The sequence below is a fragment of the Bombina bombina genome, chromosome 7 (assembly GCF_027579735.1).
Source record: "Bombina bombina isolate aBomBom1 chromosome 7, aBomBom1.pri, whole genome shotgun sequence".
Lineage (NCBI taxonomy): Eukaryota > Metazoa > Chordata > Amphibia > Anura > Bombinatoridae > Bombina > Bombina bombina.
The window spans coordinates 53376952-53395390 of NC_069505.1; the positions used below are offsets into that span (position 1 = coordinate 53376952).

An 18439-nucleotide genomic window follows, 5' to 3' on the forward strand; every position below is an offset into this window, starting at 1 on the left:
ATTTTGTACTTTAAATGTATGTCCCATTGGCCTGTGTAGTTTAGAAATAATTATATTGATGCTAAGTTATTTTACTGCTAGGAAAAATAATTTGTCTTACTTATTGTGAAATCTCTTAGAAATTGCATATTATAAATCGGTTATTGTGTTAATAATATACAATTTCTCTGCTTGTTATAAGTTCAGCATTATAACTAATAGGTTTATGTAGTGGCAGTTAATTAGAATTGTTGGCTAATTATAGGTTGTTCTGGTATTCTCATTTGTGGTATTTCAATAAGCGATTCATTGTGCGTAAGGTTAATTTTTAGAGATATATTTTATGATCTGTTTTGTATAGAAAATTGTAACAGAATAAGCGTGTATAATTCATAATCTAGTTTTTACATAAATATAATTCAAGGTGTATATTAAGATAACTAATCAAGAAGAAAGAATTAAATATTATTTTTTAATATTAATATTGTTGTCAAATCTATAGATATCTCAGTAGCGATATTTTGGAGTACAATACAGATTTAATATCTTACTGAAATGTATTCACAAAGTTCTGCTATATCAATTGTAGATATCGCTGACAATAGTTTTACACTGCTATTAATTATTAATATTCATAATTATACAACGTATCAACATAATTGGAGGTTACTGCTGAGATAATAATAAATAATATTGTAACCTAGTATATACAACACCTCACACCTGTGTTCACACTGCTAACCTCCCTGTATTATATATATATGTCATGTTTCCACTTACCTCACACCTGTGTACACACTGCTTACCTCCCTGTATTATATATATATGTCATTTCTCCCCTTACCTCACACCTTTATACTCACTGCTAACCTCCCTGTATTATATATATATATATATATATATATATATATATATATGTCATGTCTCCCCTTACCTCACACCTTTATACTCACTGCTAACCTCCCTGTATTATAAATATATATATATATATATATATATATATATATATATATATATATATGTCATGTCTCCCCTTACCTCACACCTGTGTATTCACTGCTAACCTCCCTGTATTATATATATATATATATATATATATATGTCATGTCTCCCCTTACCTCACACCTGTGTATTCACTGCTAACCTCCCTGTATTATATATACATATATATATATATATATATATATGTCATGTCTCCTCTTACCTCACACCTGTGTATTCACTGCTAACCTCCCTGTATTATATATATATATGTGTGTCATGTCTCCCCTTACCTCACACCTGTGTATTCACTGCTAACCTCGATGTATTATATATATATATATATATATATATGTCATGTCTCCCCTTACCTCACACCTGTATACACACTGCTTACCTCCCTGTATTATATATATATGTGTGTCATGTCTCCCCTTACCTCACACCTGTATACACACTGCTTACCTCCCTGTATTATATATATGTCATGTCTCCCCTTACCTCACATCTTTATACTCACTGCTAACCTCCCTGTATTATATATATATGTCATGTCTCCCCTTACCTCACACTTTTATACTCACTGCTAACCTCCCTGTATTATATATATATATATATATATGTCATGTCTCCCCTTACCTCACACCTGTGTACTCACTGCTAACCCCCTGTATTATATATATATATATATATATGTCATGTCTCCCCTTACCTCACACCTTTATACTCACTGCTAACCTCCCTGTATTATATATATATATATATATATATGTCATGTCTCCCCTTACCTCACACCTTTATACTCACTGCTAACCTCCCTGTATTATATATATATATATATATATATGTCATGTCTCCCCTTACCTCACACTTTATACTCACTGCTAACCTCCCTGTATTATATATATATATATATATATGTCATGTCTCCCCTTACCGCACACCTTTATACTCACTGCTAACCTCCCTGTATTATATATATATATATGTCATGTCTCCCCTTACCTCACACCTTTATACTCACTGCTAACCTCCCTGTATTATATATATATATGTCATGTCTCCCCTTACCTCACACCTTTATACTCACTGCTAACCTCCCTGTATTATATATATATATGTCATGTCTCCCCCTACCTCACACATTTATACTCACTGCTAACCTCCCTGTATTATATATATATATATATATATATGTCATGTCTCCCCTTACCTCACACCTTTATACTCACTGCTAACCTCCCTGTATTATATATATATATATGTCATGTCTCCCCTTACCTCACACTTTATACTCACTGCTAACCTCCCTGTATTTTATATATATGTCATGTATCCCCTTACCTCACACCTTTATACTCACTGCTAACCTCCCTGTATTTTATATATATATATATATATATATATATATATATATATATATATATATATATATATATATATATGTCATGTCTCCCCTTACCTCACACCTTTATACTCACTGCTAACCTCCCTGTATTTTATATATATATATATGTCATGTCTCCCCTTACCTCACACCTTTATACTCACTGCTAACCTCCCTGTATTTTATATATATATATATATATGTCATGTCTCCCCTTACCTCACACCTTTATACTCACTGCTCACCTCCCTGTATTATATATATATATGTCATGTCTCCCCTTACCTCACACCTTTATACTCACTGCTAACCTCCCTGTATTTTATATATATATGTCATGTCTCCCCTTACCTCACACCTTTATACTCACTGCTAACCTCCCTGTATTTTATATATATATATATATATATGTCATGTCTCCCCTTACCTCACACCTTTATACTCACTGCTAACCTCCCTGTATTTTATATATAAATATATATGTCATGTCTCCCCTTACCTCACACCTTTATACTCACTGCTAACCTCCCTGTATTTTATATATATATATATGTCATGTCTCCCCTTACCTCACACCTTTATAATCACTGCTCACCTCCCTGTATTATATATATATATATGTCATGTCTCCCCTTACCTCACACCTTTATACTCACTGCTAACCTCCCTGTATTTTATATATATATATATATATGTCATGTCTCCCCTTACCTCACACCTTTATACTCACTGCTAACCTCCCTGTATTTTATATATATATATATATATATATATATATATATATATATATATATATATATATATATATATATATATATATATATATATATATATATATATATATATATATGTCATGTCTCCCCTTACCTCACACCTTTATACTCACTGCTAACCTCCCTGTATTTTATATATATATATATATATATATGTCATGTCTCCCCTTACCTCACACCTTTATACTCACTGCTCACCTCCCTGTATTATATATATATATGTCATGTCTCCCCTTACCTCACACCTTTATACTCACTGCTAACCTCCCTGTATTATATATATATATATGTCATGTCTCCCCTTACCTCACACCTTTATACTCACTGCTCACCTCCCTGTATTATATATATATATATGTGTCATGTCTCCCCTTACCTCACACCTTTATACTCACTGCTAACCTCCCTGTATTATATATATATGTCATGTCTCCCCTTACCTCACACCTTTATACTCACTGCTAACCTCCCTGTATTATATATATATATATATGTCATGTCTCCCCTTACCTCACACCTTTATACTCACTGCTCACCTCCCTGTATTATATATATATATATGTCATGTCTCCCCTTACCTCACACCTTTATACTCACTGCTAACCTCCCTGTATTATATATATATATATCATGTCTCCCCTTACCTCACACCTTTATACTCACTGCTAACCTCCCTGTATTTTATATATATATATATATATATGTCATGTCTCCCCTTACCTCACACCTTTATACTCACTGCTAACCTCCCTGTATTATATATATATATATGTCATGTCTCCCCTTACCTCACACCTTTATACTCACTGCTAACCTCCCTGTATTATATATATATATATATATATATATATATATATATATGTCATGTCTCCCCTTACCTCACACCTTTATACTCACTGCTAACCTCCCTGTATTTTATATATATATATATATATATATATATATATATATATATATATATATATGTCATGTCTCCCCTTACCTCACACCTTTATACTCACTGCTAACCTCCCTTTATTATATATATATATGTATGTCATGTATCCCCTTACCTCACACCTTTATACTCACTGCTAACCTCCCTGTATTATATATATATATATATGTCATGTCTCCCCTTACCTCACACCTGTGTACTCACTGCTAACCTCCCTGTAATATATATATATGTCATGTCTCCCCTTACCTCACACCTTTATACTCACAGCTAACCTCCCTGTATTATATATATATGTCATGTCTCCCCTTACCTCACACTTTATACTCACTGCTAACCTCCCTGTATTATATATATATATGTCATGTCTCCCCTTACCTCACACCTTTATACTCACTGCTAACCTCCCTGTATTATATATATATATATGTCATGTCTCCCCTTACCTCACACCTTTATACTCACTGCTAACCTCCCTGTATTATATATATATATGTCATGTCTCCCCTTACCTCACACCTTTATACTCACAGCTAACCTCCCTGTATTATATATATATATATATGTCATGTCTCCCCTTACCTCACACCTTTATACTCACTGCTAACCTCCCTGTATTATATATATATATATGTCATGTCTCCCCTTACCTCACACCTTTATACTCACGCTAACCTCCCTGTATTATATATATATATGTCATGTCTCCTCTTACCTCACACCTTTATACTCACTGCTAACCTCCCTGTATTATATATATATAGTATGTCATGTCTCCCCTTACCTCACACCTTTATACTCACAAGCTAACCTCCCTGTATTATATATATATATGTCATGTCTCCCTTACCTCACTCCCTTTATACTCACAGCTAACCTCCCTGTATTATATATATATGTCATGTCTCCCCTTACCTCACACTTTATACTCACTGCTAACCTCCCTGTATTATATATATATATGTCATGTCTCCCCTTACCTCACACCTTTATACTCACAGCTAACCTCCCTGTATTATATTATATATATTGTGTCATGTCTCCCCTTAAACCTCACACCTTTATACCTCAGCTAATAACTCCCTGTATTATATATAATATATATATATATATATATATATATATGTCATGTCTCCCCTTACCTCACACCTGTGTACACACTGCTAACCTCCCTGTATTATATATATATATATGTCATGTCTCCCCTTACCTCACACCTTTATGCTCACTGCTAACCTCCCTGTATTATATATATATATATATGTCATGCCTCCCCCTTACCTCACACCTTTATACTCACTGCTAACCTCCCTGTATTATATATATATATGTCATGTCTCCCCTTACCTCACACCTTTATACTCACTGCTAACCTCCCTGTATTATATATATATATGTCATGTCTCCCCTTACCTCACACCTTTATACTCACAGCTAACCTCCCTGTATTATATATATATATATGTCATGTCTCCCCTTACCTCACACCTTTATACTCACTGCTAACCTCCCTGTATTATATATATATATATGTCATGTCTCCCCTTACCTCACACCTTTATACTCACTGCTAACCTCCCTGTATTATATATATATGTCATGTCTCCCCTTACCTCACACCTTTATACTCACTGCTAACCTCCCGGTATTATATATATATATGTCATGTCTCCCCTTACCATCACACCTTTATACTCACTGCTACCTCCCTGGTTATTCATGTCTCCTCATTAACCTCACACCTTTATACTCTACCCTTATATAAGTCATGTCTCCCTTACCTCACACCTTTATACTCACTGCTAACCTCCCTGTATTATATATATATATATGTCATGTCTCCCCTTACCTCACACCTGTGTACTCACTGCTAACCTCCCTGTATTATATATATATATGTCATGTCTCCCCTTACCTCACACCTTTATACTCACTGCTAACCTCCCTGTATTATATATATATATATATATGTCATGTCTCCCCTTACCTCACACCTTTATACTCACTGCTCACCTCCGTGTATTATATATATATATGTCATGTCTCCCCTTACCTCACACCTGTGTACTCACTGCTAACCTCCCTGTATTATATATATATATATGTCATGTCTCCCCATACCTCACACCTTTATACTCACTGCTAACCTCCCTGTATTATATATATATATGTCATGTCTCCCCTTACCTCACACCTTTATACTCACTGCTAACCTCCCTGTATTATATATATATATATGTCATGTCTCCTCTTACCTCACACCTTTATACTCACTGCTAACCTCCCTGTATTATATATATATATATGTCATGTCTCCCCTTGCCTCACACCTTATACTCACTGCTAACCTCCCTGTATTATATATATATATTTGTCATGTCTCCCCTTACCTCACACCTTTATACTCACGCTAACCTCCCTGTATATTATATATATATATATGTCATTTCTCCTCTTACCTCACACCTTTATACTCACTGCTAACCTCCCTGTATTATATATATATATGTCATGTCTCCCCTTACCTCACACCTTTATACTCACTGCTAACCTCCCTGTATTATATATATATATGTGTCATGTCTCCCCTTACCTCACACCTTTATACTCACTGCTAACCTCCCTGTATTATATATATATATGTCATGTCTCCCCTTACCTCACACCTTTATACTCACTGCTAACCTCCCTGTATTATATATATATATATGTCATGTCTCCCCTTACCTCACACCTTTATACTCACTGCTAACCTCCCTGTATTATATATATATATGTCATGTCTCCCCTTACCTCACACCTTTATACTCACTGCTAACCTCCCTGTATTATATATATATATATGTCATGTCTCCCCTTACCTCACACCTTTATACTCACTGCTAACCTCCCTGTATTATATATATATATGTCATGTCTCCCCTTACCTCACACCTTTATACTCACTGCTAACCTCCCTGTATTATATATATATATATATGTCATGTCTCCCCTTACCTCACACCTTTATACTCACTGCTAACCTCCCTGTATTATATATATATATATGTCATGTCTCCCCTTACCTCACACCTTTGTACTCACTGCTAACCTCCCTGTATTATATATATATATATGTCATGTCTCCCCTTACCTCACACTTTATACTCACTGCTAACCTCCCTGTATTATATATATATATGTCATGTCTCCCCTTACCTCACACCTTTATACTCACTGCTAACCTCCCTGTATTATATATATATATATGTCATGTCTCCCCTTACCTCACACCTTTATACTCACTGCTAACCTCCCTGTATTATATATATATATATGTCATGTCTCCCCTTACCTCACACCTTTATACTCACTGCTAACCTCCCTGTATTATATATATATATGTCATGTCTCCCCTTACCTCACACCTTTATACTCACTGCTAACCTCCCTGTATTATATATATATATATATGTCATGTCTCCCCTTACCTCACACCTTTATACTCACTGCTAACCTCCCTGTATTATATATATATATATGTCATGTCTCCCCTTGCCTCACACCTTTATACTCACTGCTAACCTCCCTGTATTATATATATATATATATATCATGTCTCCCCTTACCTCACACCTTTATACTCACTGCTAACCTCCCTGTATTATATATATATATATGTCATGTCTCCTCTTACCTCACACCTTTATACTCACTGCTAACCTCCCTGTATTATATATATATATATGTCATGTCTCCCCTTACCTCACACCTTTATACTCACTGCTAACCTCCCTGTATTATATATATATATATGTCATGTCTCCCATTACCTCACAACTTTATACTCACTGCTAACCTCCTGTATTATATATATATATATATATATGTCATGTCTCCCCTTACCTCACACCTTTATACTCACTGCTAACCTCCCTGTATTATATATATCTATATATGTCATGTCTCCCCTTACCTCACACCTTTATACTCACTGCTAACCTCCCTGTATTATTTATATATATATGTCATGTCTCCCCTTACCTCACACCTTTATACTCACTGCTAACCTCCCTGTATTATATATATATATATGTCATGTCTCCCCTTACCTCACACCTTTATACTCACTGCTAACCTCCCTGTATTATATATATATATATGTCATGTCTCCCCTTACCTCACACCTTTATACTCACTGCTAACCTCCCTGTATTATATATATATATGTCATGTCTCCCCTTACCTCACACTTTATACTCACTGCTAACCTCCCTGTATTTTATATATATATATATGTCATGTCTCCCCTTACCTCACACCTTTATACTCACTGCTAACCTCCCTGTATTATATATATATATATGTCATGTCTCCCATTACCTCACACCTTTATACTCACTGCTAACCTCCCTGTATTATATATATATATATATATATATGTCATGTCTCCCCTCACCTCACACCTTTATACTCACTGCTAACCTCCCTGTATTATATATATATATATATATATATATGTCATGTCTCCCCTTATCTCACACCTTTATACTCACTGCTAACCTCCCTGTATTATATATATATATATATATATATATATATATATGTCATGTCTCCCCTTACCTCACACGTTTATACTCACAGCTAACCTCCCTGTATTATATATATATATATGTCATGTCTCCCCTTACCTCACACCTTTATACTCACTGCTAACCTCCCTGTATTTTATATATATATGTCATGTCTCCCCTTACCTCACACCTTTATACTCACTGCTAACCTCCCTGTATTATATATATATATATGTCATGTCTCCCCTCACCTCACACTTTATACTCACTGCTAACCTCCCTGTATTATATATATATATATATGTCATGTCTCCCCTTACCTCACACCTTTATACTCACTGCTAACCTCCCTGTATTATTTATATATATATATGTCATATCTCCCCTTACCTCACACCTTTATACTCACTGCTAACCTCCCTGTATTATATATATATATATGTGTGTCATGTCTCCCCTTACCTCACACCTTTATACTCACTGCTCACCTCCCTGTATTATATATATATATGTCATGTCTCCCCTTACCTCACACTTTATACTCACTGCTAACCTCCCTGTATTATATATATATATATGTCATGTCTCCCCTTACCTCACACCTTTGTACTCACTGCTAACCTCCCTGTATTATATATATATATGTCATGTCTCCCCTTACCTCACACCTTTGTACTCACTGCTAACCTCCCTGTATTATATATATATATGTCATGTCTCCCCTTACCTCACACCTTTATACTCACTGCTAACCTCCCTGTATTATATATATATATATATGTCATGTCTCCCCTTACCTCACACCTTTATACTCACAGCTAACCTCCCTGTATTATATATATATATATGTCATGTCTCCCCTTACCTCACACCTTTGTACTCACTGCTAACCTCCCTGTATTATATATATATATGTCATGTCTCCCCTTACCTCACACCTTTATACTCACTGCTAACCTCCCTGTATTATATATATATATATATATGTCATGTCTCCCCTTACCTCACACCTTTGTACTCACTGCTAACCTCCCTGTATTATATATATATATGTCATGTCTCCCCTTGCCTCACACCTTTATACTCACTGCTAACCTCCCTGTATTATATATATATATATATGTCATGTCTCCCCTTACCTCACACCTTTATACTCACTGCTAACCTCCCTGTATTATATATATATATATATATATATATATATATGTCATGTCTCCCCTTACCTCACACCTTTATACTCACTGCTAACCTCCCTGTATTATATATATATATATATATGTCATATCTCCCCTTACCTCACACCTTTATACTCACTGCTAACCTCCCTGTATTATATATATATATGTGTCATGTCTCCCCTTACCTCACACCTTTATACTCACTGCTAACCTCCCTGTATTATATATATATGTCATGTCTCCCCTTACCTCACACCTTTATACTCACTGCTAACCTCCCTGTATTATATATATATATATATATGTCATGTCTCCCCTTACCTCACACCTTTATACTCACTGCTAACCTCCCTGTATTATATATATATATGTCATGTCTCCTCTTACCTCACACCTTTATACTCACTGCTAACCTCCCTGTATTATATATATATATGTCATGTCTCCCCTTACCTCACACCTTTATACTCACTGCTAACCTCCCTGTATTATATATATATATGTCATGTCTCCTCTTACCTCACACCTTTATACTCACTGCTAACCTCCCTGTATTATATATATATATATATATATATATGTCATGTCTCCCCTTACCTCACACCTTTATACTCACTGCTAACCTCCCTGTATTATATATATATATATGTCATGTCTCCTCTTACCTCACACCTTTATACTCACTGCTAACCTCCCTGTATTATATATATATATGTCATGTCTCCCCTTACCTCACACCTTTATACTCACTGCTAACCTCCCTGTATTTTATATATATATATGTCATGTCTCCCCTTACCTCACACCTTTATACTCACTGCTAACCTCCCTGTATTATATATATATATGTCATGTCTCCTCTTACCTCACACCTTTATACTCACTGCTAACCTCCGTGTATTATATATATATATGTATGTCATGTCTCCCCTTACCTCACACCTTTATACTCACTGCTAACCTCCCTGTATTATATATATATATATGTCATGTCTCCCCTTACCTCACACCTTTATACTCACTGCTAACCTCCCTGTATTATATATATATATATGTCATGTCTCCCCTTACCTCACACCTTTATACTCACTGCTAACCTCCCTGTATTATATATATATATGTCATGTCTCCCCTTACCTCACACCTTTATACTCACTGCTAACCTCCCTGTATTATATATATATATATATGTCATGTCTCCCCTTGCCTCACACCTTTATACTCACTGCTAACCTCCCTGTATTATATATATATATATGTCATGTCTCCCCTTACCTCACACTTTATACTCACTGCTAACCTCCCTGTATTATATATATATATATATATATATATATATATATGTCATGTCTCCCCTTACCGCACACCTTTATACTCACTGCTAACCTCCCTGTATTATATATATATGTCATGTCTCCCCTTACCTCACACTTTATACTCACTGCTAACCTCCCTGTATTATATATATATATATATGTCTCCCCTTACCTCACACCTTTATACTCACTGCTAACCTCCCTGTATTATATATATATATATGTCATGTCTCCCCTTACCTCACACCTTTATACTCACTGCTAACCTCCCTGTATTATATATATATATATGTCATGTCTCCCCTTACCTCACACCTTTATACTCACTGCTAACCTCCCTGTATTATATATATATATATGTCATGTCTCCCCTTGCCTCACACCTTTATACTCACTGCTAACCTCCCTGTATTATATATATATATATATATGTCATGTCTCCCCTTGCCTCACACCTTTATACTCACTGCTAACCCCCTGTATTATATATATATATATATGTCATGTCTCCCCTTACCTCACACCTTTATACTCACTGCTAACCCCCTGTATTATATATATATATATATATATATATATATGTCATGTCTCCCCTTACCTCACACCTTTATACTCACTGCTAACCTCCCTGTATTATATATATATATATATATATATATATGTCATGTCTCCCCTTACCTCACACCTTTATACTCACTGCTAACCTCCCTGTATTATATATATATATATATATGTCATGTCTCCCCTTACCTCACACCTTTATACTCACTGCTAACCTCCCTGTATTATATATATATATATATATATATATGTCATGTCTCCCCTTACCTCACACTTTATTCTCACTGCTAACCTCCCTGTATTATATATATATATATATGTCATGTATCCCCTTACCTCACACCTTTATACTCACAGCTAACCTCCCTGTATTATATATATATATATGTCATGTCTCCCCTTACCTCACACCTTTATACTCACTGCTAACCTCCCTGTATTATATATATATATGTGTCATGTCTCCCCTTACCTCACACCTTTATACTCACTGCTAACCTCCCTGTATTATATATATATATGTGTCATGTCTCCCCTTACCTCACACCTTTATACTCACTGCTAACCTCCCTGTATTATATATATATATATATGTCATGTCTCCCCTTACCTCACACCTTTATACTCACTGCTAACCTCCCTGTATTATATATATATATGTCATGTCTCCCCTTACCTCACACCTTTATACTCACTGCTAACCTCCCTGTATTATATATATATATATGTCATGTCTCCCCTTACCTCACACCTTTATACTCACTGCTAACCTCAGTGTATTATATATATATATGTCATGTCTCCCCTTACCTCACACCTTTATACTCACTGCTAACCTCCCTGTATTATATATATATATATGTCATGTCTCCCCTTACCTCACACCTTTATACTCACTGCTAACCTCCCTGTATTATATATATATATATATGTCATGTCTCCCCTTACCTCACACCTTTATACTCACTGCTAACCTCCCTGTATTATATATATATATGTCATGTATCCCCTTGCCTCACACCTGTGTAAACACTGCTAACCTCCCTGTATTATATATATATATATATATATATATATATATATATATATATATATATATATATATATATATATATATATATATATATATATATATATATATATGTCATGTCTCCCCTTGCCTCACACCTGTGTAAACACTGCTAACCTTCAGTGTAACACACTCAGCTAAAGAAAACTGCAGTAAAATAATACTACTGCAAGCAATGAGACTGGCAATGACAATAGACGAAAATCAAAAGCCACAGCGACCTCTGTGGTGGGAGTACTGCACTACACACAATATTATCAAAAGGACAGTATGTATATACACATATTAACACATAAATATATATGTATTTCACCATATACATCAATATATTTACTGGGAACACACAGTTCCCATAGACCACAATGTAAAGGAACTTTTCAGTGTCATTTTTTTTTCTCTAACAATTCACTCCCACCAACTTTACTCCCAAAACCCTCCTAGTGCAGTTATTTTATTAAAAAATAAAGATGCTGCTGTCTTAATTTTTTAATAAAATAAACTACACAGTATTTTGGGAGCATTTGGGGCACATTTTGGGATCGCTTGTAATGGCTCGTTAATTATCGCACGTCCGCAAACGGACATATTTGCCCATTTTCGGTCGCACAATAATTTAGCACTCCACTTGTAATCTATCCCACATTGTTTAAAAGGATAGATAATCCCTTTATTACACATTCACCAGATTTGCATAACCAACACGTTATATTGATATACTTTGTACCTCTGATTACCTTGTATCTAGGCCTCTGCAGACTGCCCCTTATCTCAGTTCTTTTGTCAAACTTGCAATTTAGCCAATCAGCGCCGACTCATAAATAACTCCACAGGAGTGAGCAAAATGTCTAAATGGCATACATGAACTAGCCTGTCTAGCCGTGAAAAACAGTCAAAATGTACTAAGATAAGAGGCGGCCTTCAAGGGCTTAGAAATTTCCATATGAGCCTACCTAGGTTTTAATTTAAAAAAAGAATACCAAGAGAACAAAGCAAACTTGATAAAAGTAAAATGGAAAGCTGTTTAAAATGACATGTCCCATCTGAAGCATTAAAGTTTAATTTTGAAAAATTGACTGTCCCTTTAAAATACTTTTTACCTCTGTGATTACCTGTTTCTAAGTCTATGCAGACTGCCCCCGTATCCAAGTGCTTTTTACAATCTTGCATTTTAGCCAATCAGTGCTGGTTCTTGCATAACCATTATCATTCTCCACAGGAGTGAGCACAATGTTATCTATATGACACACACAAACTAGCACTGTCTGGCTGCTGTGCACGATTTAAAAAGCTAATAAAAAGCAGTGAAATAAGGGGCGGTCTGCAGTGGCTAAGAAACAGGCAAACTTAGAGGTTATAAAGTATATGAATATAACAATGGTGGTTATGCAAAGCTGGGGAATGGGTAGTAAAGACATAAGGACTGGATAGCCTAGTCCGGGATACCAGTGAATAACTCAAACTTAACATAATAACTTTATCCCCCCCCATTAATTCCCTGAAATAATAGACACGACAACAGAGATGGAGGAAGACCAACAGGTCGCATTTATTAACTTAGTTAAACTATTTTGAACGGTCACCCTAATAGGTTACTCGGTAACTGACCGCATATGCAAATATGCTTGGCGGGCATGAGTCCCTACCAATAACTCCTACATTGTGAGGTAGAGGCCCAAAATTATTTTAGGATATGACGGAGTCCCCCGGATGACTCCACCCATAAGATGTTAGCGAAGGGGGTTAGGAGGAGTTCTCCTGGCCTGCCTACCTGCAAGGAGAAGGCACCCTAGACTCGGACCTAGTGACATCGCCTTTCCTCCAGCCTGACCATCACTCCACCCCAAAGCTTCAAATTAGGCCGCTACCTCTCGCCACCATATCAAACAAGAGACTCTTGCCACCACCCCATACACAACTTAAATTTGGGTTGCCAACGCAGATCTAATATTACCCAAGAATAGATCTATACCCACCTTGGATAAGTTCACACCATCAGGGCGGTATAATTCCTTCTTGTTGGCCGACAGATTAGGGTGCTGAACCACAAACCCCTGTGACCTGCACACAGTCTCACCCACTGCTCTGTTGACTTTCTTTTTGATCCTGTACCCAGTACGCACTGTACGCAAGTGCCTCCAATAAAGCCTAGCTATCATATTGGACCACCCCACGCGGATGCCCGGGCACCACTTTCTTAAACAGGCTATATCAGCCTTAATCATATTGATGAGATTAAAAACTGAGATCTCACCAACATCATTCCCTCCCAAATGCAGCAGCACTATCTGCGGCCAACCCCATCGCCTATGTGCATCTTTGAGCAATGTCTGAAGCTCATGCCAGCGCATCCCCCTTTGACCTAACCATCTAACTGTTGCCTTAGTTGAAGGGAAACCTAACTGTTGACCCCCTGAAGAAGCTGCGGCCCGAATGGCTGCCAAGTGGACATATGAATGACCCACTATCCATATGTGCACAGCCCCTGGAGCAGAACCTGAAAAAACAATAATGAAACTTGCTTACTATATGCACAACAAAACGCCACAAGCTATTGCGGCAATGGCCTAACATACAGCTTGTACCTGTCTGAACGCCATCTTCCTAGACACATAATGTCCTCAGCAAACCACCCTTCCGCCGCTGCTAATATCGCAGCGCCAATCATGAAGGAATGCGTCCCTATACTATGCAGAATTAAACCTATGCTAACAGCCACTGCCCTCAGCCCTTTCTTGAACTGGTAGGCCGACAGCGAAGATCTATCCGTGTGGATTAAGAATTGCATCCCTCCTGTAGGGCATACCTTCAAAAACACAGACACCACTCGAACCGGACAGGCAGTACCCCCACCTTTCTCGGCCAAAGTCACTCAAGTGCCCTTACCATCCTTGTCCGTCTTAGACCGGGGAACAAAAAGTAGAACTGCCGACTCATACACACTAATGTGCTGAAGCAGAGCACCTTTCCCTGACACCTGTCCCGCCGGCGCCACCAGTTCACTCACGCACAACGCGCCCGCAAAGGCCAGAACAAAAGCTGCCCGAAACAGAGAGCACTCATACGAGGATGTACAAACTGCCTGTAAACCAGACAAGAGCTTCTCAAGGCGCTCGCTCGTGATCGGCTCCCTAACATCGGGCACCTTAATGTCTGTGCGCCCCCAACCCTGCGCTATTTATTTCACCAAAAACGACCCATCCTGGTCCGGGAACGCTACCTAACTTGTAAAAGTACGAAAGGGCCGCCAATCGAGCCTGAACGGCTCCTTTGCACATTCCATTCGCCCTAAGCACTGACAGCCACTCAAGCAACATTACCTATGAGCCACCCGTTACTGAAACCTGGCATCTCTCGCAGAACTCCTCCCATGCTCTCCAATGAGATAAGTAGGCTGCCCAAGTCGCAGGTGCTGAACCCACTAGCGACAGAATGGCTCCCCAATCTCCGCAAGCTGCCAGAGAAAAGAAGGAAAGGTAATTCCTACTGCAGCAGCATCTGGGACCAACTTCCTAAATTGTTCCCATTTGAAACGGGATAAAGCGTCTGCTACCACATTATCGATCCCCGGCACATGACGCGCCGAGATGTGAATATTGTCACGGAGGCAACGCAACACCAGAAAGCACAAATATCTTACCACTACGGGGGAAACGGCTGACAAGTTGTTGACAGCATGTACCACGCTGAGGTTATCAGACCAGAACATGACCACCCTATCTCTAACCCGTTCAGCCCATAGCTCCACTGCCATCACAATAGGGAATAGCTCAAGCAGGGTCAAGTTCTTCATAAGACCCCGTTCTCGCCACTCCACTGGCCATGGCCCAGCACACCCCACCAAAAAAGGCACAGAAACCGAAAGCTCCAGACGCATAGGTAAAAAGCTGCAATTCCTGGCTCGTAACTCTCTGCTTAGGCCAAAGACGCACCCCGTTAAAGCTTGTCAAGAAATTGCCCCAGACCTGCAAGTCCTCAACAATATCCCTGGTAACCATTATTTGCCTACTCTAGCCAGATTCAGGTATCCCTCCATTCGTCTGTTGAAAATTCCGCCCATAGGGATAACCCTGCAAGCAAAATTCAACATGCCCAGCAAAGATTGCAGCAACTTTTTCAGCAACCATTCTCCTGCAGCAGCCACACAAACCGCTTTCAGGAGCTTCTGAACTTTCTCACTCTGCAGGTGGGACAACTCTGATTCTGTATCTATTTCTATACTCAGGTACGTCAGGCGCATACAAGGCCCCTGCATTTTATCCTACGCTAACGGCACCCCAAATTTTGCCCTCATAAGTTGCATGGTTCCCATTAATCTATAGTAAACTCCTGATCCTGTTGTGCCCACCAAGAGAAAATCATCTAAATAATGTGCCACCACATTATTATCAGCTACTGACACCACTGCCTAGTGCAAAAATGAGCTAAACATCTCAAATAGCGCACACGACAGTGAACATCCCATGGGAAGGCACCTATCTACATAATATTCCCTCTGCAATTTGCACCCCATTAACCGGAAGGAAGCCGGATGCAATGGAAACAAACGAAAAGCCGACTATCACCAGCCCGCCGTACAACCAACAGTGCCTCATAAAAGTACTGGTAATGCACTGAGGCCAATTCTGGGTCAATGGCATCATTGACTGACGCGCCAATGGGATAGGACAGGTGCTGAATCAAGCAAAACTTTCCTTGCTCCTTCTTGGGTACCACACCTAGCGGGGACACTACCAAGTCCTCAATTTGTAACTCAGTGAAAGGGCCTAGCATTCTACCTAGCCACACCTCCTTCATTAATTTCTCTTTTACTACCTCTGGGAACTGTTTTACTGACTGAAAATTGCGGTGAGTCACCGACCCCCTCACGTAACATGTGACAGGTATCCGGAAACCCTCCTGCAACCCTGCCAACAGCAAGCCTGCTGCTTGGCGATCAGGATAGAATTGTAGCCATAGCTCAAGGACAGCTGCTCCCTTAGGCTGACCTCTGTCTGCCCCAAGATCTTGTCGCTTACACTCACAACCACGGTTTGCTCTTCCACAAAATTTGCAATTGTACCGAAAAGAGCACGCTGTCCCCCGATCACACTGGCGGTCTTGTAACTTCCAGCATTCTTTTTTTTTTTTTTAAATATTTATTTATTTAACACAAAATAAGTGTACACATCACAGAAATCCACTTCTTTCTGCCACGCAGGGCTGGATATAACATCTTATAAAACAAAGCACGACAGATAACAATACAAAAATGATTCGTTTTGGAATATTGTCAACCCCCTTGTAAACAAAAGCAAAAAAAAAAAGAATAGTACACTTATCAACATCCCCGCTTCAAAACATTTCCTATTTTCTAATATTTTCCTCTTTTTGACTCAAATCTTGAATAACACCTGTTTGTACAACAACCTTGCTATATATATAGTTTAACAGAAGCAACAAATAACGCTAAAAAGCAAGACACATAAAATAAATATATAACAACGAAGAAAAAAAAAAAAAAAAAAAAAAAAGGTTCTCTCCCCAGCCGGGACCTATCTCCCCCCACCATAGTCAGTCTCTTTCCAACTCTCCCATGTTATGCCATGCTCGGGGAAAATGACCTGCCAATATCTGAAGTTGCATGTATGCAGTCTCGCTAAAAGGTTTAACCATCCTAACCTGGACTTCAACTGGAAAAGATAAAATAAATGTTCCCCATTGATTAA

At 37.8% G+C, this 18439-nt stretch overlaps 1 protein-coding gene across 6 annotated transcripts in view; it reads right to left on the reverse strand.

The window, feature by feature from the left end:
* The window catches only part of LOC128665868 (pre-mRNA-processing factor 39), a 727810-nt gene that overhangs the window by 182318 nt on the left and 527053 nt on the right, over positions 1-18439 (reverse strand). For 3 of the 6 annotated variants that reach the window (XM_053720109.1, XM_053720110.1, XM_053720106.1), the window contains one exon: positions 14257-15228. The exons of the other annotated variants lie outside the window; for them this stretch is intronic. In XM_053720109.1, coding sequence (XP_053576084.1) covers positions 14651-15228 — 578 coding nt within the window. In that variant the 3' untranslated portion in view covers positions 14257-14650. Of the gene's footprint in view, positions 1-14256; positions 15229-18439 lie in introns of those variants that run through there. 6 annotated transcript variants of the gene reach the window in all.